The sequence below is a fragment of the Hesperophylax consimilis genome, chromosome 1 (genome assembly GCF_061612785.1).
Source record: "Hesperophylax consimilis isolate HC1 chromosome 1, BYU_Hcon_1.0, whole genome shotgun sequence".
Lineage (NCBI taxonomy): Eukaryota > Metazoa > Arthropoda > Insecta > Trichoptera > Limnephilidae > Hesperophylax > Hesperophylax consimilis.
Genome location: NC_142836.1, coordinates 10,235,258 through 10,257,927, shown reverse-complemented (window position 1 = coordinate 10,257,927; position 22,670 = coordinate 10,235,258). Strand labels below are relative to the sequence as shown.

The window sequence follows — 22,670 nt, the reverse complement described above, 5'->3', positions numbered from 1 at the left end:
CACACATATATTCTGAATGACTAATATTTAATTAGGAAATGGGTATGCAGTCACATTTTCAACAGTATTTCAGTACCTACACCCAGGTCATACACCATATTTGCAATAAAAAAAATTAAAAGATTTTAAGTTTGTTCATGCCGTGATTTAAGGCCCCGCAGTATTCGTTCAAAGATGGTTGGAAAGGGAGATATGTTAATATGAATACTTATATTAAAAAACGATTCGTTTGAAAGAGAGAAAAGAACTCTCGACAAATGCTTTAGTTGAATTTAAAGATATCATCTTAAAAAATAACTTCTTTTTTTAACTTAAAAATTTAAAGAGTTAGCGAGAAACTTGTTATAAATCGGTAGAAATTGGGTATGCTGGGGCTTAAAATGAAGAAGGAAATTGCGTACCTGGTAGGTAGATCCTCTTGACAATTTATGTTAACATTGCCCATATTAGGTATTCCAGTTATAATGTCTGTCACGATTTTCACAAGAATAATTAAAACCGGTCAGAGAAACAACAGTCAAAACAAACACAATGTCCATAATATACATATACGTTGAAGCTGTGTGAATATATTGTATTTAATAAAAAAAATTCAATGAGAACGACGGTTATCAGAGTGGTAGTATCGCCCCAATGTTGCTTAAAATGGCTTTAGCCGTGTTTAGCAACCAGATCTGAATAGCCAGGTACTTTCCCATCTCCTTCCCGATCCCTATTGGAGATACTATAGTCCCACTTGCTCTGCACAGTTGGGAACTTTGTTCAGTATTCACATTAAAAATCAGTCATTAACATTTTATTTTTCGATAGCCCAAATGGTGAAAATACCAAAAACTGCAGACATTTTTCATTTCTTTGTAATTTACTAAGAAATGATTGGTAATCCGGTTAAATACAGGATTGCAGGCCTACGAATGAATTAACAGGTTTCCTGATAAACTTTGGCTATATTACGAATATATATCACGATGTCGGAACACGTGTTCACTAAAAGTTTATCATTAAACCTGTTTATTCCCTCGTTGAAGCCAGTAATCCAGTTTTTAACCCAATTACCAATAATTTGAAGAGATTCTTAATAAATTAACAAAATTACATCAAAATGAACAAAATGATCTCAAAATGTACAAATATGAATTCTTAAGCTTTATCTAATTATTTCATATACAGAAAACATACTTACCTGACAGGTCACTTCAGATACATACAGTTTTACCGGAATGTTTAAAAAGATACGATTTTGCAAAAATCCAAAACCTCGATTCGGAATATACATTGAACAAACCGAAATTGATAATCATGTTTAGGTATGTATGCTTATATTTCTGTTTGTACATCTTATCAAGTAATTAATATGTGTACAGCGATCTTGGGTATTTTTTCACAATAACGGTATTATACAAATTATCCAATTATACTATAAAAGTTGAGTAGTACCTAGAATCAAATAGGACAGAAGAAGTAACTACCTACCGGCTTTAGTAAGTTTAAAGGTTTTTAATAAGTCATTCTGTATCCCTTTTCTTAAGGAGCATTAGCCTCTGCAATAATAATTAATACTGCCCAGTGAATGTAAGGTACCGTATTACGGGAGGTATTGAGAGCCCTGTTTAGTGAAGAGTGGAGAACTCTACTGTTCTGAAGTCTCTTCACGACAAAAACCCATCGCTTATGTTAAATGCCTCGCAAATGATCACGTCTTACCCATTTACGTCGCACAGAGAAATTTTATGTCGTACACTGTATAGTGTATAAACGTGCTTGGCAGTGGCGCTACGATTATCTGGGCTAAATGGGCAGTCTCCCAAACACCCGGGTCCGAGTCAGAAGCGAAGAAAATATTGAGATACGAAATGCAAAACCAAATTTAAAGCCTTGGCTACATGGCAGCGACTTACCTGTGCGGTACCTATTATTTAAAACAACATTGAACATTGGTAAAAAACATTGATTTGTACACACAAAACCGTTCACAAATCTTTTCGGTTTGGGTGAGCATATACAGGGTGTATCGGCACGTACCCGACAAACTTTAACCACCTATTCCTTAGCACATTTGGAGTGAAAAATGTTATGGGCACTTTGCTGTCCGGTAACATTTTTTTTAATAAAAAATTTACTATTCATATTTTCACCAAATGTCACCAATGTTTTATCCTTTGTCAAAGTTTGAAAACCCGTCTGGCAATATTTTGTTCGAGTTTCGTTGAATAATGTACGTACGTACCTACGTTGGCGCGCTTTTACAATCACAACGAAATGGCACGGCACCATTCGTCTCATTTTTAACTATTATTATTTAGTGTGTACGAAAGAGCGAGGACACTTTTTGACACACTTGCTAATAACAGCTGTTGAACACGAGAAACAATGCAAATGACAGTGACGGAGTGTGGATTTGTTATTTATTTTTTGTTTTTAATGAAAAAAAAAATGTTACCGGACAGCAAAGCGCCCATAACATTTTTTACTCCAAATGTGCTGAGGAATAGCTGGTTAAAGTTTGTCGGGTACTTGCCGATACACCCTGTATACGACAGTCTTGCCGTCCATATACACGGACTTCCCGACATAAACCAGTTTGTGCAGGCAAACTCGCGGTAAAGCATGATCGTTTGGCCGGCGCTTTACATCTGCCCTAACTTGCTTATATCTAGACAGTCTTACTCATAATTCATAATCACGGTATAAATATTATAAGGACGTATAAGGTCGGGATAGTCGAAAATGTTATATCACTGCGAATGCGTATACCGGCCGTATTAGTAGCTGTCGGATTTATATCGGCTGGCCCCTCAGTATAGAGTCAAGATAGCGCCGGTAATGTGAAGAATGTTGACATTTTTTCGCGAAGTACATATAAGAATTCTTGTCGAAGTCAATTATTGTTCATAATGTTAATAGTTATGAATGATAGGGGGTCCGGTTAACAAAGTTTTCCGGACTCCTGACCGGAAAAGTATTACTACACCACCGTATTAGATTAAATTATTTTATTAGCATTAGCTTTGTCTAACGCAGGTCATACTTATTTATTTATTTATTTCTATTTAAGTACATAAAACAGGCATGGTCCCAAAAATTTACATACATGGATGTTTAAATATATAATAATAACAAAAATAGTAACAAAATGAATAAGCTAAATATGCATAAGTAAATGACAAACAAGAATGGGTAAAAGGTAAATACAAATATGTTCATAAACGATTTGTTATTGTCACACCTGTACTGGTGAGACACTGATTATGTAGGTGCAATGTTACTTCTCTTAAAATAAAGGGATTCCTCACAATATCAGCTTAATATGATTAAAGGTAATACGTTTTTTTTAAGTGTTAATTTACCGTTGTGTCAAATTAAAAACACGTTTATTAGAAGATAACTTAACTTGAATATATATATATACAAACAGATATTGAATAAACTAAATATATCAAAAAATGAATCTGAAAACATAAGCATGCTGCCATATTGGAAAATTAGTATCAATCAAATTTATACACGGTGTCCGGAAACTCGTAGTACAAGTGGGAAACTCGTAAATCGATTTTGTGGTAGGTGTAACATTTTTTGATGTGAGTTATCGTGTTCGAGTAAATCGAGTCCAAATTTAGATTTTTTTTGTCAAATTTTAAAAAAGCGTGCCTAGGAGGTTGATACCAATTGTTTAAACCCTGTATCATTTTAAACCCTTTGAAAAAATGAAAAAAAGTTAAAAACAACAAAAAATCGAAATGTTTAGATCGAAAAAAGGAAGTTTTTTTGGATTCTCTGTGTGATAGATACAAGTTTTTTATGTGATAGATGTAGATTCACCAGTTTCCCGCTTGGTCCACCAGTTTCCGGATACCGTATATAAATTTAAAAGATGTCCAAATATTCAGATATTAGGTAGTGAGCAGAGATGTGCAAAATGGGTACCCAAAACCATTTGAAATGCAAAATGGAAATGGGTAAAAACTTTTCCATTTGAAAATGCAAAATACATATTTTCAAAATGCATTGAAAATGCAAAATGGTTTCTCAGGTCAAACAATTAAAATAATTATAGAATTTTAAAACAATTTTGTCATTTAATAATGGACATCAATGTAGAAACATATTACATGATGGTAAATCCAAAAACACCACGACTACAGATTATGAAAACACAAAAAATTTGCGCGGGACTAATGTTGCCAACGTAAAAACATAGAAACTGCTATCTAACATTTAATATTACAGCGTCATGGCCCCATGTTCAGTATTTGAATCAGTATTTTTTTGCAATGGTATCACTCAATTGCCAGGGCTCCTACCAAGGAGCAACTTGACAAATGAAAATTATCTCTCATAGCGAGGTTGAGGACCGGCTGATATTTGGGGCTTATGAAAAAAAAATTAGTGGAGATCATAGACATATGAATATTAGTAGACCTGCCCTAAGTGATTAAAAGCGTATTATCCCCACTCCCCATACCGGTTCCATTGGAGCCGGCTGGGCTCGCGTATGGCCTCAAGTGAAATTTGAAAACGTGACGTCATCATTCTTGTGCGAACTATGGTCGAGGCATCATCGGTTCATTTTACGAAATAACACGGCAAAATGTTGACTTGTACTATGAAAACTTGTAAAAATAGATGTGAAAAAGAGAATAAACCCAATTGTCGTATTACATTCCATATATAAGCATTATTTTACTTTATTTTAAGCATATTCACATCGTATAATATAGATCAGTTTTAGAAACATATACTATCACATCGAGAAACGTCTGGACGCGAAACACAAAGCTGGTTGGTTGCTGGGAAGTAAATTATGAACATTTATAAAAGTGTCTTAACTAAATACTTAAACGAAATATTCGACTCTGAAAATAGAAGAAATTTTTTTGCCGAATTTGGACTTCGCAAATTTGTTCATAACGTGGCGAGTAATTTGCGCTCCCATGTAAAAATGTCTATTCATTCAAAAGCAGATTTTACTTTTAAGAAGTAAATGGTGATATTATAATGCGAGATGCCTATTTACTGTCAGATTGATTTATTGACGAATCACAGTCAGCCTTACGCCCTTCGTTCTTCAACAGTTGATTTTACCCCTCGCCATTATCTTCTCGTCTATTAATTCCTATGTCTGTGGTGGAGATAGTAGGAAGAATGTTGCAAAAAAAGCATTTAAAATGGAAAATGCATTGAGAAAAGCATTTAAAATGAAAATGGTTTTTAGAAACGCATTTAAAATGCAAAATGGAAAATACCCATTTTGCATTTCCATTTGAAGTGGATTTATTTGAAATAAAGCACATCTCTGGTAGTGAGACAAAAATGCTAATGAATGAGGTATGAGAAATATCACGGTAATACATAATAAGAACAATTCAAAAAGAAAATTAAGTCACTGAAATTAGGTAATGATATATTGTACCCTTAATATACGCATAAAATCTATACTATCTAGCATTTAAAAAAAAACTTTGGCTATTGTTTTATAATACTGATTCTCTAAAATTGTGTTTATTGAATTATGTTTGTAGTTAATTTGACGATTGAATTATTATGTTTGTAGCTAATTTAAAGATTGAATTATGTATATTGAATTATGTTTGTAGCTAATTTAAAGATAGAATTATGTTAATTTGTATGTTGAATTACGTTTGTAGTTTTTAATAAGACTTAGAATACTGTTCACACATCACCTTTTAAACATTATTTTCTTTTTGTATATACTTCCTCCTCCCATAAACACGAGCTCCCGGAGCTCACCTTATGGAGTAGTAGAATAATTAGGAAAAAAAATATTTTGGATGCTGTTATAATTTTGAAATATTGTATTATTTTGTAATAAATAAATAAATATATATTATGAATACAATCGAAGTGACTGTATTCACAATTTCTGTCTAAAAAATTATAAATATATGAAAGATTAGAAGTTTATTGCGATTTGTGAACAGAAATTCCTAAAACAAAATCCTCACATTTGCCATTCTACATTTTGTTCCCAGTTAAATTGAATCTTACAACAGTTGACTTTTTTTATGAAATTATATTCTCTTTTCAGCACACATAATTGTTTTCGACGACTACTTTGAGCGTGAAGCTAAAAGACTCTAGCCCAAGCCAAATCTAGGGTGAGGGGAAATTGCCTGGTAGTCATCTTATACGACATACTTTTGAAATGATCTGAATGCAAAGTGGTATAAAATTATTTAAATTTATTATTTATATTGTTAATACAAATATAAAGGCTTATGATTTTTTGAAGTATTTGATGAGACAGGGAATGGGACATGTCATTAAAAAATTCAAGTAGGTAGAAGCATTTTTCGTACATCTTCCTCCTCACCCCGCGGCTTCAAATTGTTTTGGAATAGCTCCGTCCGGGGTACCTAGCTTGATCAATCGATAAAGGTTTTATCAATAGTGTTGGTAACTTGTCATCGTTCGCGAGCACCACTGCAGATCGCTAACGTACGAACAACAGTTCACGTCGAATAAATTAAGAACACTTAGTTGTTGTGAACTCATGCGTGGGAACGATAATAAGTTACCGACATAATAAATCGAAAAAATCGGCCGTGCTAGATACCCTGGACCTTTTAGGTTCATGACTTTTTCTATTATCAGAAATGCGTAAAAGAACGTTCTACGACAAGATTAGATTTCCAATAATAAGAACATACTAATCAGAGAAAATGCAGGGAGGCAGATACAAACAAGATTAGGAAAATATGGACCCAGCCTATTCATTGTACTTTTTTTTGCAAAGTTTGAAATGAATTTCATTATGTTAGTGGGAGACTACGGGACATATAAAACTTTATTTTTATATGAAGTAGAATTGAAACATGAATTATGTATGAAGCCCTACAGAAAACTGATTATCAGCATTAGTCAATATCTAACAAAGGCCCTACGAATTATTGTCTTATTGTTTTATTACTTACATGGAGTCATATTGATTGGAATGTTTAGATAAGGTATAATTGTCAAGAATTAAATCGATGGCAATATAAATTATGTAACAAAACTTAACTGTAGTATAAACACAAAGAAAATTATGAGTTTCCTTGTTTGCGCGCAATTCATAGGCGACGCCATCAATGCGACAAAGGAGGAGAAATATCAATACGATTATTACATTGTTAGCTGCCACTTATATGTATGGGAATGTTATTTTACCAAATTCAGACATGGAAATGTAAACAGGTCTAAGAATTCAATTTGCCTTGCAAGTAGATACAGGAAGTGTAGAGAATAGATAGCCCGCTTGGAAAGTGCGCGGCTATCATGAAAGGCGAGGGGATGCATTGTAGTTCGGACAACACGCGGCATAAACTAAATAATAACCCAAAGACATGTAACGAGATACCAGATGGTCAGGAGGACGGAGGAGAGGCTCGCAATGCCCACATTGCCCACTACGGAGAAGGGTAAACAAACCAGTTGGCTGCAGTAATAAGATTAGCGAAGTAGGATTGACAGTTACGAGAATCTTATGGTTATGTGGGACGGCCAACTGCGCAAGCCGCAAGTCACGGAGGAAGAGGCACGAACGCCATTTATAGGAAAACTTTCATAGTGCTTAGCGCTCCACCAACACTGCACTACAGACTGTGCCGTGACAGATTTACGCTCAGCAAATAGGACTCGTGAGTCATTTAGCCAACATAGAGCTAACAAGTTACTTTTAATTACACTGCTAATGTGATATGATAAACATCGCGATGACTTTCATATAGCTGTCGGAGAAGAAGTGAGAGTTCTAGGTTCTCACTTCTCACACACAACTAATCAAAGTGTCAAAAAAGCAAGTAGCGTGTCAAGCACACGGCATTTGCTAGATTTAGAAGGTGCGGGGAATTGCCAATAAAAACAAAATGCAAGATAAAGGAAGTCGCGTAAACACGAATGTATCGTCTCTGGGAAACAGAGTTATTTATAGTGACAAAAAACAAGTGATAATCCGAGAAAAGCGCTCGAACCGACGCCATTCTGTCGGACAGACAGCAGCATCAGACATCATGAATATCTAACAGGCAGCGCGGGCAGATCCATCTCCCGACAGGACAATGGTGAAACGGGATTTATGTACAGCCTCCGAGCCTCGAGCTTCGCCTTCGAGCCCTCGATACCGCAACTTACTGCGACCGCTTTCAACACACAAATAGCCCGCCTCCACCTCCCCGGTCCGTGATCCGTGATACGAGTGTCGAGTATGCCCGCAAAGCCAAGTCCGTATTAGGCAAAGACGCGTTCGCTTCGTGAATAAGGAAATTCATCGCGCAGATGGAAATATCGAATAAATAACGTTAGCCGCGGTCCGAGCTCTTGCATCTTGCGTCTTGTATACCGAGTGTAAAAATGTCAGTATGGCTTTGCCCTTTCGAAGCAGCTTTCAGCTTGAAAGGGAACCAGGAATGGACTAAAACAGGTAACTAGGTATGTCGTCTTATCATTTTATCTTTATTGAAATTTTGATGCGTAATAGTATATCACAATGTGCTCAACGATTCATTATCATTAGTTGACGGTTATGTTGATGACAATAAGCTTAAAAATGTAGTTTCTTAGGCGCAACAAAGACATTAGAGAGAAAAATTAAGTAACTTGATAACTTATCACTTATCATTAAAGATCCCATAATATTTTATGTGTCTTCAAAATTCTCGTTAATGACAAATTATTACCTACGACTATGTAAATATATACTTAATAGTTATTGCAAATTAGAATTTCAGAGAAAATGTCGGAAAAAACGAAAAATTATATTATTATTAAATTTACTAATTTATGGTTCATACGCATTTTAAACACCTTTTTCCGAAAATTAGACGTAAAAAATATCTATAAAAACGTACATACTCATCACAAGCTTTATAAGGCAGGCCGGTGACATCCTTATAATAATCGACTGGTAACCGGAGAGTGGAATAGAACATGAATGTTAATTAAGTATTTATTTTATTTTACTGAATTCAAGCAAGATTTGAATGTAAGTATTAGGAATAACCTAACACCTAACTTCATGTTCATTGAATAGCAATTTATATTTGATTTATTCAATCAGACCAATAAAAATGATTTACTAAAACTCTCCGGACGTCACGCAGAGCTGAATGATCTATGACGCGTGATGTCAAACTTTACAAATCGTATTATTACTGTGGGACCATTACGGGACAAATACGTACAGGAAACTATGAGATTTACTATGAAGATTTCAACGGGCACAAATAAAGATAATATAATTATGTTATGCAGAACAATGGACACTTGTTTGTTGTCGTGATAAAATATATGGCTAGTTTTTACAGTCTTTTAGGCATGCTGTACGTAGGCGGGTAAACAATATTTCGAGACAGAAAGAATTATTGAGGATGAGAATTATTACTGGAATTAATCAACGGCTGTCTTCACAATAAAACATATTTATGACCGCATAATTGTAACAATATAATGAAGTAAATTAACAGACAAACCTACTACATATATTGAACTACTACTGTGATAAAACATACCTACACGGAGAAAAGCGAATATAAATTAATAATTTCGTCAGTATTGAGCATTGCATAAAACCTGTCTGAAACATGCTCTTTCAGTCGTTGAGTTGTCAGAGGACGTATTGACAAAGTTTTCGAAAATAGTAAAAAAAAAAATAATAACAATTCCACATAAGATTCGGTACTATGATCCCATTTGCAGCGTGGCTTTCTTTGCTTTTATCTTCAAATCATTACACCATTTTTACATTACTCCAACCGCCAACCCTTTTCTAACTTCTTTTTCCTCCCGCTTTTCCAGCTCAACCATCTTCCCTATATAATGCAATTGTAAAAACAACTTAGTTTTCTTTTGCTTATACATACTTTAAATTTCTTCTTAAAAGTCTTATGAGGTACTTTGACATAATTTATTTACAATAACATAATAATATATTTTTAAGGGTGTGCAAAGCAATGCAATTCGAATACAGGCAACATAAACCCAAAATCCGTACAGTAACCTAAAGAAATATGTTTGTTCGTTCGTTATCCCAGTTTTTTCTGTATACCAGTATTGGAAACGTGGTCTTCGCAAGCGTTGATCGATCGAAATATCTAACAATAACCGAATAAAATAATAATAAGCACCAATGTAAAAGCCTCTAGCTCTCTGCGGGGGGGGTCAATTCAATTATTAACGGCTATCGTAAACCAAGCTTTTTGTGAGAAGAAGTTCTCTTTGCTCTTTAGCTGCTACGAAGTATGTACTAACCTATACGAATAGCTAAACGTGAATGTAGGTGTATTGCAAATTGGAAGATTTTCACATGAAATACAAAAGGTTGTATTATATATCGCGATACAAAGCCTTGCAGTAATAGAATCGCTACCCAACTGTATATAAACAAGATATGAAGTAAATGTTGTTTTTAACAGTTTTTTTTCACTTCATAACTACATCACTTTCCTAAAGCGTTCTGATTTGTCTGGTTACCGTTGTTATTATATCGGTGAACTATTCGTACCGATGTAAAATAATTTACACGAATGAACAGTACGTACATAGCAAATCGTATTTTTTATTTATTCAGTTATTCCATTACTTCAATAGTGGTTTCTTTATAAAAATATATTATCCAAGAGGCGGAAAATCTCATTGTTTAGGCCAGTAACCACATTATCAGCAATCCGTATATTTTATTTTATAAAACTATTTGATTTTCTAATAACGTTGGTAATGGATCTCGGAACAATGTTGATACTGTCAAACGACGCTGCCATTTGATATAATTTTTGATTTGGACGTTTGTAATCCGAACAAAATGAAAATGCTATTTTCCATGAATTCATATTTAAACGCGTTAAATTAGACAGTGATCACAACCTGCGGTCCACTTGACTAAATAGAAATCAATAAAACTAATTTATTGGTTTAATCTGGGGCCTAGAAAAAAACGACTGGGTTTCTTCGTGAAATTATTATCGTATTATAAAATACAAAAGTTTATAAGACAAACTTTAATTTGAGAATATAAATTATACATTTCTGTAAATAAATATCAAACCCGTTTCAGTGTTTCCAATGGCTAAAAAGAGCTTTGTATATTTTGACAAGCGGCGATCTATTTTGCAAGGGTTCAATGTGAAGTATTGTCGCTATTGGAAACTACAATTACAGTTCAAATGCTTTTGAAAACCTTATTACTATGCCAGAGGTGGGGTGTTCAAAAGAGTGAGTTGGGATGGGAATTGTGATGGTTGCGCCAGTTACTGTAGGCATTTACTGAGTATGTGTGTAATAGGGTGGCGGAGGTTCGGAGGGCCTACGGGCTGGCTGGCTGGAGAGGCTAAAAAGGGCGGGAGACCAGAAGAGAGAGGAGAGGGTTTGTAGAAGAGGGGAGGGGGGAGGAGGGCCGGGAGATTTATAGCGCGAGATGTGTCCCAAGGGATAAGGGGCAGCGCCTCGGTTAATTCGGCCAGACGGCCGCGGCGGGCTCTAGCGGGGGAAATGGCCCAAAAAGATCATACAAACAAAAATATCAAACTCTTACATAAAGGGCTAAAAAAAAAATCCAAATAAAATTACACGAAAAAAAATACTATTAATAATTTATTAAGAATCTCTTAAAATCATTGGTAATTCCGGTTAAAAACGGGATTGCAGGCTTCACGAATGAATTATTAGGTTTCTTAAAAAAACTTTTGGTAAATTAGGAATACATTATCATGACGCGGGAACACGTGTTCATGAAAAACCAAATATGTATGCATTACAACGAACATGCTATGTATTGTCATTTTATATTATCAAGGCAAATCGTTAACATATTGTAAAAGAATTTAAGGCAAATCGATAAAACTTTCTTGAATTATTTAAAGAAAATCAATAAAATATTCTAAAATATTTAAAGAAAGTTGTGAGTTTGAAGAAATTCTTTTGTCATATTTCAGATTATTTTAGAAGATATTGAAGGGTGTGGAAATAGTTAACTTATATCGATAATTAAAAACAAATCAAAAAACACATTTAATAAAATTTCTAAATATTATTTTATGAGTTTATTAAGCTTGTTGGAAGACGCTCACTATTACACTAGCGCCCTTGAGGTGGTTTTTCACAAAAAACCGGCGCTATACAAATAATTCGATTATTGGCTAACTACTGAAGATCAAGATAATGTAGTATTACGAAGACCAAAGTGGCGATTTCTTGGTCGGTTAAGTAGTACTAAATGATCTGTAATTATATTATACAGGTACAATATAAAATATATTCGATTAATACAGCTTGATAACGTAGTACGTTCCGCACCGAAAATACAAGTATTTGCAGTTGCTGATTTGATAAACCAGTTTGTTTACGAATACAACAACTTCATCATATAAGCGCGTCGTGGTTTACTATAATTGAGGTCAAAGTAGATAATTCAGTGACAAATTAAACAATGTGATAGCAGGATGGCCATATTCCCAAAGTTCCCGGTTCTAGGATTTGCGAAGCATTTCTTATGTGATCATCAGATTTAAAATATTGCCCTAGGCGATTCAAGATTTTGGCAACATATCTCATTTTTAATATTCATTGTTGATTCTCCGAATTATGTTCATATCTTCCGACAAAAAGATGAAACCGAACGAGAGTCCCAACTGCTCCCTGTGTGTCTGGATCCAGTGAAACTATGGTATCCCCAATTGGGTTATGTTGTGAGGCTGAAAGTAGTGGTGAAGGGAAGAACATGGAAGGTGGAGAAGTACCTGGCTACTCAGATCTGATCACCAAACACGTCCAAAGCTATTTCAAGCAACGTTTCAATTCTGAATGGTGGTCTTACTGGTCGACACTGATAGTATCTTCCATTCTGGAATGTACCATTTGTTATTTTATATGAGTTAATTATGAAATAACACAAATTAATCAAATAAAATTACTTACGCACGCCGGGATTAGAACCCGCAACCTCCGGCTTGCAAGTCGAAAGCCTTACCCCTCGACCACGGGGGCATAAATAAGGATATTTTGAATTAAGTGCAGGTAAATACATAAACCCTAAAGAGTGAAATCTTCCGAAAATGATGCTTAAATTTCTGAATTTCCTAGAATACTGGTTTGGTTTGTAGCCGCCTTGGAAAACGAACGTACAGTGGCAAAACTTAATCACTGAAACCGAGAGAGACACCGCAAATATAAAACATTTCTAGAATTACAAAAAATACTACTTTCATCATTTTACCCCGTGGTTTGTCATACCTCGTGATCCCCGGAATCCCCGCCGCGCCGTACCTGGGCCTAACAAAAGACCTAACACCTCTGGAGCCTTGGGTCATCTCCATCTCAGGGGGAGACTGGTACAATGCCAGCTGCGGGCATTGGGCGGTGGGAAGGGGGAGGTAACAATAGCGGGCGGAATGCGGGAGGGTGTCAAGGGCCATGTTCGATATATTCGAATTTAAACTCGGTTCCAATTACGAATTCAAATCGTCATAAAAATGGAACATAAATAATACGAAAGACGTTGAACATTTGAAACGATGAAAATCATAAAAAAATGAATACAAATTACAATATACGTCGTCCAAGCAGGTATGCAACAATCCTCTAAAATTCTGAAGTAGGCTGATACCTGGGTTATATAATATTATTATTTATCTATTGATATGTAAATGTGTGATATATTCAAAATAAACACGAACACAACGTACTATGAGATAAACATACGCGTGCGAGGAATCATCAGGAGAGATAATAGATAACTATATATACTCGTAAATGGGTAAGGAAATAACCGAGATACGTAATTGAATACGTCAAAAAGACCAAATAACAATGTTGAACACAATCTCCGTTAGTGGACAACAGACGGACACATGTCCCAATAGGAACAATCATATTAATGGACGATTTTTAATAAAGTTTAAAAACACTAAATCAAAAGAAGTGGAAGGAACTTGAGTTGGAAAGTAAGTATGAGGGGTCATCATTTAGCATTGATTATACAGAGGTTAATGCTGATGCTACTGATGATGATGACATGATGAAAGTACTTTTATTGAAATGTACAAGAGTCCCAACTGCTCCCAACCGTTTTGATTTATGTGAAACTACTGTCCAACTGTCTGGAGCCAGTGAGACTATGGCATCCCCAATCAGGATGTGTTGTGAGGGTGGAGGTAGTGAGTGGGAGAAAAGGAAGGTACTATACGTTATCTTAAATTAGTAATTTGTGAAATAACACAAATTAATCAAATATAATATACCCGCGACCTCCAGCTTGCTAGTCGAGAGCCTTCCCCTCGACCACGGAGGCCATCGATTTCTGTTTTACTTTGTTGTTTCAGTTATTGAAAGTTATTTTATTTCAGTTATTATTTATTATTTTATTGAAGTTCCATGAAAGTATCACAATAAGGTACCACGATCGTTATTTAAAATTAGCAGTTATCAAATAAGTAAATGTTACGATCGGGTTAAAATTTTATTATATCTAATACAAAATTTACAAGATAACAAAGTCCTATTTTGACTCGGCCGATTTGCATTTTGTCTCTCGGTAAATTTGTTTGTATGTTCCGTGTCCGGTCATCCTGTCAAGATGGTAGCCGTGATTGATAGTACATTATTCAGAAGAGCGCACGAGTATTGCGACTGTTGCAAGCAGCGGTCAAGTCGGAAATTAATATTACGCTAAGTCTGTTCACAGAATTACTAGTATTGAAATAATAAATAACTTTAGACGGAGGTTTTCAACCCCTGTGAAATGTTCTAATCGCTCAAATAAATGCTACCTCCCGTAAATACAGAGTTGTCGGTCTTATAAAAAGTATTTTTAATTTAGTTCTCACCTTTAACTCTATCTAAACGATTCTAATCCACGGATATCGAATAATAATTTTCATGGTGTGACAAAGCAAAAATCAATTTTTAGAAAAATTTAAAAAACAACAAAGAAGAGATAATTAAACTTTAGTCCTGTATTTTTGTATGTTGTAGTGGCAATTTTGATTTTAGTGTATTCATTACAACTAGAACTACATTATTTAGTCATATAAAATAATCATATTTTTAGACAAATTAGAATTAAACTTCAACGCATTTCCATAGTGAATTTCAGGGCCAAAGATTTTCAGGTTAGAATTTTTATACCGCGAGAAAAATTAAATAAAATCTTTTGGGTGTAAAATTTAATTTTTTATTATAGCCATTATTAATATGTTTTTTGGTATTTCACCTGAAATAATATAAAAATTCGTACTTTAATCGCGTCCAATAATGAGTAGAATTAATGATTTCATAATAATTATTTTTAGATTCGCTATTGCTAATGTCTTTTTCAGGCGTCTCCGACTTCTTCCACCGTTCACTACTGTATACCACAATGTTACTGTTAAAAAAACCACATTACACCGACTTAGACATTAATTAGACTGCGTATCTCATTCCAGTGCAGAGATATTGAGTTAAGTATTTATCAGGCGTACCCGACTTCTTCTACAATTCAAACCCCTCGCTAAACACTCCTGGCACTAATAAGAACAAACTTTGAACTTTTCAGCGATATCGGTATACTACTTTTCTAATTTTGCGAGCACAAACATAAGCAGGCTGAATTTATATATAGATGGTTCCATGATAACTCAACACACTTTTAAAAAGTTATATAAAGTCATTAGAAACGATGAAAAAAAATTTTTTTTAACCTAACCTACATAACCCGGTTAATAAAGTTTTTTTTTCATGACTTTCCATGATTTTATATAACTTTTTAAAGATGTGATGAATTATCATTGTGATGAATTATCATTGTGATGATTTATCCGGTTACCATATAGGTATTAAGAAGAATATTATTATCTATTTGAATTGAATCGACTGTTACAATTAATATTTTTAGAGGTAGGTTTTACAATTCCCAGGATAATGCAGAAATTGTATTTTATTTACGCAAAGACACTTTTGTTGGTGTTGTAAAATACATATTAAAAAAATATCAAATTTCTACAGACGAGCAAATAATAGTTGGCTATCGATCGATGCTTCGCAATTAATAGCTTTGTTATATTATAAAGTTATCAACGCTGTCAGACGATTCAAGCGTTTGATACAACAGTAGATTATTCCAAACATTGGCTACGGAAAACAGATTAATAGATAGCTTGTATTTATTTTAGATTAAAATAAACACCGGTTCTTTAGATATCATTAAATAAATAAATAGAACGTAATTAACAACGGAATCATAATCTTCAAAATTGCATAAAAAATAACTATCTGACATCATTTAAAAATTATTTCTAAAAGTACCTCGATAATTTCCCGGTACAATTAAATTCCCGGATTTGCGGCCGACTTAATACCGGATATACACGTTGTCCGGAAACTCGTAGTACAAGCGGGAAACTGGAGAATCTACACCACATGGGGAACCCAAAAAAACATAAAGTTTTTTGATTTGGGCATTTTCACAAAAAAAAAAAAAACCAAAAAAAAATATTTTTCGGCTATTTTAGGGTTAAAGTTTTTTCTGGTGTTTAGGGTTGAACAACAGATGTTTTAACCCTGCAGAGCAGAAATATTTTATGACTACACCGGATTAAATGAAGGGTGATTTCAAAATAATGCTTCAAATCCGAGTTTCTTCATTTGTTTTACTTTCAAATAGTTTTAATTAGTTGGGTACTTTGATCTTCAGTAATAATTTATAAGAATTTGATTAAACAAAATTTTTTAAAAAATCAACTTCTAACCCGATTTACTCGATAACGAAAGCTCAAATCAAAAAAATATACTACAAAATCGACTCCAAATGTGATGTAGATTCACCAGTTTCCCGCTTGTACTACGAGTTTCCGGACACCCTGTATAATGGCCGGATACATGAATTGAACTTATCGGACATTAAGGACGGGTTGTTTCACAGAATTTGAACAGTTCATCAAATATCATTTTGATTTTAAAGTTCTGTGAAGCTATTCAAGCTCCGTTGATATCATTACTGGCCAGTTGCTTCGCAACTTAAATAACAACATAACTTGAATAGAACCTTCACAGAACTTAAAAATCAACTTTGAAATTTGATGAATTGTTCAAATTCTGTGAAAGTAAACTAAATTCGTCCTAAAAGAATTCAAGAAAATTGATAATTAAATCATTGTAATATTGTGATACAACTACTATTAGGAAGCAATTGGAAAATCAATGAAAAATATTTTCCCTGAAAGAATTAAATTTCACACTAAGGTAGTGTATTATAAATATAAATGACAGGTCAAAAAAATGCGTTTTAATTTTTAAAAAAAGTAAAATTTTATAACTATCATAATAATTCCGATAATCCTTAGTACCTTCTTTTGCCTCCAACGAAGGTTATCCGAAATAATCAACGTTTATATACCAATAAGTATTATTATTTATTGGCATGGGTGGCAGGTAAAACGTTAAATTTAACACATACCATATCCTTTTTTATGTGAATACCTCACAAGATTCCTAACTGCTCCCAACCAGTGCGACTATGGCATCTCCAATTGGTATGTTGTGAGGCTGAAGGTATTGTGGAGGGGAAGGAGATGGGGAGGAGGACGGTGGGGGAGTACTTGCCAATTTTGAATGGTGGTCTTACACCGGGGCGATACTAATATTATTTTAATTGAATAAATTGTGAAGTACACAAATTAGTAAAATTTAATTTACTTGCGCACGCCGGGATTCGAACCCGCGACCTTACCCCTCGACCACCTAGGAAAGTTTTGAATTTCCTTCCATAAAATGAATAAAATACGTGGTCCCGCGTCCAAAATTTTTATTCTCCGCGCATTCTACAAACGAATAATAAAACCATAAAGTTAAAGTAACGTTTGGAAGGTCTGGCATAAATAATTCCTTCATTATTCACCTGTCGTCCTTTATAAATCTCTGAAAGTATCTCACGGCTACGAAAGGCCAAGCTTAAAATACATACCGGGCCATAACTCAATTCCAGATAAATTTAATATTATTGAGTTAGAATTTATGATAAATAACGTCTTATAATATAAATAATGTATTCCTTTTCTAAATACAAATATTTTTTTCTAAGAAATACGAGATATATCTGCAAAGGTTTTTTTAAATGTATTTTATTTACCGGTAACTAATTTCGCTGGCAGTCTATGGGCAGATATTAATTATTTCGTGTGCGAACTTACAACGCAGATTAGACTTTTAAATCTTAACCTCTGCACGTCAATTAGATAAAAACACGTTTAATAAATACAAATAAATTGATTGCGCGTCGCATTATTTACAAAAAGTGGAGATAAACACGGTGAGTAATAAATAACACGGAATAAAAAATGTGCCAGGAAATCCGGATATTGTGAATTGATATCAAAATAATCTCCATAATATTGAGGCAGTAAATTAATAGCACCAACGTGACAGTACGTATATGATTACTTCCACTGCAAATAATTGCTTTTGAGTAGTGAAGGGCATAATCGACAACGAAATTTCGTAATGATATTATTTGAAAAACGAACAAAAAATAAAACGAAATAATAATCGACGTTTTTTGGAAATAAAATTATGTTACTTAGGATTAAAATACGAGCAGTTTTCTCGAGATATTATAATTCGAGGTATCGGAGTACTTGAGTGTATTGGAATCGAACGTTATAAGAAGCCAAGAAAAGTTACATTCATTTTAAACATTTCAGATAAATTCACAACGAAACATTTGATACGAAAAAGAATGTGAATGTCATACCAATGAAAAGAGATTTTTTTCAGAATCTCGAAGTTTACCCGGTCAAATGTCTCCTCGCGACAAAGAATGTGTTGAAATCCGCAGCAGTTCTGTTCAGCAAGCCGTGGAAATTAAGTCCCGGTGAATTTAGAAATTCGTTGGTTAGACTGCAACTAAATCATCTTAGTCAAAGGGATTTTGGATCAACGAAGAATCTAAAAAAAATAATTGTAAGAATTCCCTACTTCTCGGTCGGGTAAAAGATCATAACTTTTGATTACACTGCTGTGAGAATCTATGACACGACAAAGCCAACATCACTTTTAATTAAAGTGTTCATCCTTTAACTACACCGAGAGAGCATAAATCCAGTCAATTTATGAACAGGATATTCGGGTTCGAGTGGTGTCTGGGAGAAGGAATCTAGTGTTGCCACTATAATAGCCCGTCTAGCTTATCTCCTTAGAGCTAGAACCTAGACCAACAAAGATAATTACAGATCGAAATCGTAAAACACTTCCGGGAGATCAACGCACGATCTGTGTGAGAAGGAATTACTGATAGAAATTATTTTGAGAGATTTTGTAGTGCTATTGTGGAATGCATTATATTTGGGTGTGTTTAACCGTTTACATAGCTGCTTCATAAGGTGACATCAGTTTGTGAAAAAAACGTCCATATCAAATTTGTTAGCGGTTCTTCAAACACACATAGGAGCCAACTGGAATATCAAATATTATGATATTTACTAGGAAGTACGACTCAACATGTTGAAAATACAAACCCGGCCACCCTGTATCATGTTAATTTATTTGCAATCGCGATCGTCAATGAAACGTAGGATATGATTAAATAATCAAATCGATTCGATATTCAGATTGACGATGAATTTATTGATCGAAAGAGAAGTAAACAAGCCGTACGTGGGGAAGCGACTACTCGATCAAATAAATAATCGTTATTATTGCCAACGCCTCTAGTTCAGTAATCATCAGGCCATAGTCGGGTGCTATAATCACCATATTCCAAGTTGGAATGACCAATATTAAACCGTACCTTAATCAAAGCTAGCTTGTTAAAACCGAATTGACAGAAACACGATTCGCCTTAATTAAAAGTCAACCGTTTTGATGATAATCCGCGATGCGGGACACCTAATGTGCCATTTGCGGCAAAAGGTAAGAGTGATGAATCGTAACGTGTCGGCAACCGTCGTCTGCGGCCCATTTGAGCGCAAATCATTGGACAAACCAAGCACAAAATAAGCAATCGTCAAAGAACTCTAAAACGCGTAGGCCAGAGAATCAGACTCCTGTCTTACAAGCTTAATGTCAAGAATTAATTGCGAAAATTATATACCCACTGAATCCTTCGATAACCGCATTCGTAGAAATAATTGAATGGAATTGGACTTATCCAATTGCAATAATTGATTGCCGATCAGAACCATGGGAAAAATGTAATGCATTTAGAAAAAGTGTGTAAATGTAACGGCGTAGAAATGTCGACAGAGGTTCCTTACAAGGAGTTTTCTCGGTAATGCTGAAGCCTACCTTTACGTTAAATGTATTCTGGGCCGAACAAAATAAATGACGCAACTGAAAAAGAAACAAAAAATAATACCGAGACAGCAAAAAAACTACAAATCCATTTCTGACACCTTGATGCCCAAAAAATGAAAGAACCCCTTCGGCGTCCATTCAATTCGACGAGCCGTCAGTCGTGGTGCCACAAAGCCTGGCTGGAGAGAAAAAACGATCAGAACAAAACGAATCTATGAATTATTTAAAAAGGGTGAACGCGGGTATATCCAGGCATACCGAGATGGGCCCTTTTGGAACGGAAGATCCTCGTCGCTGGGCCCAACGAATTCATAATAACCTTCGCTGTATATGGGAGATGGAAATGCTATGCAACAACCTTAATCCGAGACAAACTGTTCGATCTTGCTTGGGATGCGCAAGGACAGAGACCCAACTATATTTCCCGTAAAACTTGCATTTAAAATGATATTAATTCAACTTATGTAACGTCTCGAAGTATCAATCAAAAAACTACTAACCTCTAACGACTAACGACGCCAGTCCCCCGCTGGAGAATTTTATGTACCTATTCCAATTAAATATATGGTAATATTTTATAAACACCTTTGCCATCTATTTTTACCGATTTTTTTATGTAAGGAGTGAACTAATTTAATGGTAAAGTTAGCAGAAGATCTTTATTACATCTTGATAACCATTGACAAAAATAAAATATGTTATCTGAGTGAATATTTTTAAATGATTATATTCATGATTTGAAAAAGTATTAAATGGACGATTAGGTATCTAGTTACAATAATAATTACGTGCGTACCTATTATTTAAAATATGGACAAAACACGACTTCCCTACATTTTGTTTTTGAATCTTCAGCAAGTGAACAAAATGAGTTATAATTTGAGCAAGAAATCAAAATCAAAATCAAATCAAAAAAATAAGGTGTTCTCAATATTTGCCAAATGTCAAGGAATTATATTTTAGATACAGAATGGTATTCAACATTAGGCAGGCACCTGTTGCTACCGACCTCTACCGACCAATTTGTCATTCGTTCGAATATTTTTTTGTATTTACCTAGTTGATTGCAGATTTTGTTGATGTTAAGTACCTAAACAAATTAGTAAACACTGAGTTAGTAACAACAACGTATGTAGTAATATAATATTGTGTACTTAGTCTACTTACAGAGTACGTATTCCATTCTGCGTGGCGCCAAGCAAGATTTGCTGCTGACACTGAAATAGGATGGTAAACAACATTACTTGTGAGAATAATTATTTGATTCTAATACCTGACAGACGACACGCACACGTTTCACACAGTAGAGCTGTGACGTTTACAAGTTGTACGTTTAAGCCCGTCGTCCCACGGGTCGGTAAGCAATCGACATAAACCAAATGCTTTAATACCCTGCGCAGAAAAGTTCCAAACTGAAATCCGCTGCGGACCGTTACTTTATGGTACATATAAATTAGCGAACCGAAACGCGAGCCGATCCACGAAGTACGGGAAAGGAACGAAGCAACTGCAAGCGGCGGCGTTTCGCGCCATTTGCGGTTGCTTCGTTCCTTTCCCATAAGTTGAGGTTCAGCTCAGCAGTTCGGCTCGCGTATGTATATGTAGCATTACTATAGCGAACTTAATTTTCTGCGCAGGATCTTGCAGCATTCAGTTTATGTCGATTGCTTACCGACCTGTGGGACGACGGGCTAAATTTTATTAGCATAATGTTTTGCGATATTTGTGGACAAAGATACTCTTCATAGTCTTCATCCGATGAAAGTGACACTGAAAGCACCAACTACTTGGTTTGTGTGAGAACCGGGAAGGCCAGCAAACAGACGAATCTTTGTCTTCTAAATTTAAGCTTCACGTTGTCAAATTATATTTTAATAAATTATCTTAAAATACCTTATACATGTAGCTGTTCCCGGGGGTTACAGTCCATATTATGGACTCCACAGATTATCAAGCTTACTATGCCATAAGAAAATTAATTAATTAAATAGGTGTTAATTTTCCATAAATCACCTTTTTAATTCATTTATCGAAAATTATTTTTCTTCTACTACGTTGAGAGTTCATTTACAACTATATAGTTTCTATGAACTGTACAATGTACGCCCCAGCTATTCTCATATATGGCAATTTACATTAGGCAAACAAATGGCAGACTGGACGCCATAGATTTAACAAGCGTTATTTCGTTGCGAGTACGTACACGGGACAATTGACTGAATGCCCTGTATAATGTTCCAAAAAATGTTAACAATTTTTCGCTAACTTGCCTATTCAAAGATTACACAGACTTGGTAATAAGTATAGTTCAATCGATTTTTATCGCTGCCAATCGGTGTCAAAATTTAAACTCAGTTTAATGGAATGTTTACATTGATATAAATATTTTTCTATTAGACCTTTTGTCGATTCTT

At 34.7% G+C, this 22,670-nt stretch overlaps 1 protein-coding gene across 2 annotated transcripts in view; it reads right to left on the bottom strand.

Annotated features, from left to right (window-relative positions):
- Positions 1-22,670, bottom strand: part of tkv (serine/threonine receptor kinase thickveins) — an 83,183-nt gene that overhangs the window by 31,959 nt on the left and 28,554 nt on the right. The window contains exon 2 of one of the 2 annotated variants that reach the window (XM_089646969.1): positions 21,424-21,473. The exons of the other annotated variant lie outside the window; for it this stretch is intronic. Within the exon in view, the coding sequence (XP_089503095.1) occupies positions 21,424-21,439 (16 nt within the window). The 5' untranslated portion in view covers positions 21,440-21,473. The remainder of the gene's footprint in view (positions 1-21,423; positions 21,474-22,670) is intronic. 2 annotated transcript variants of the gene reach the window in all.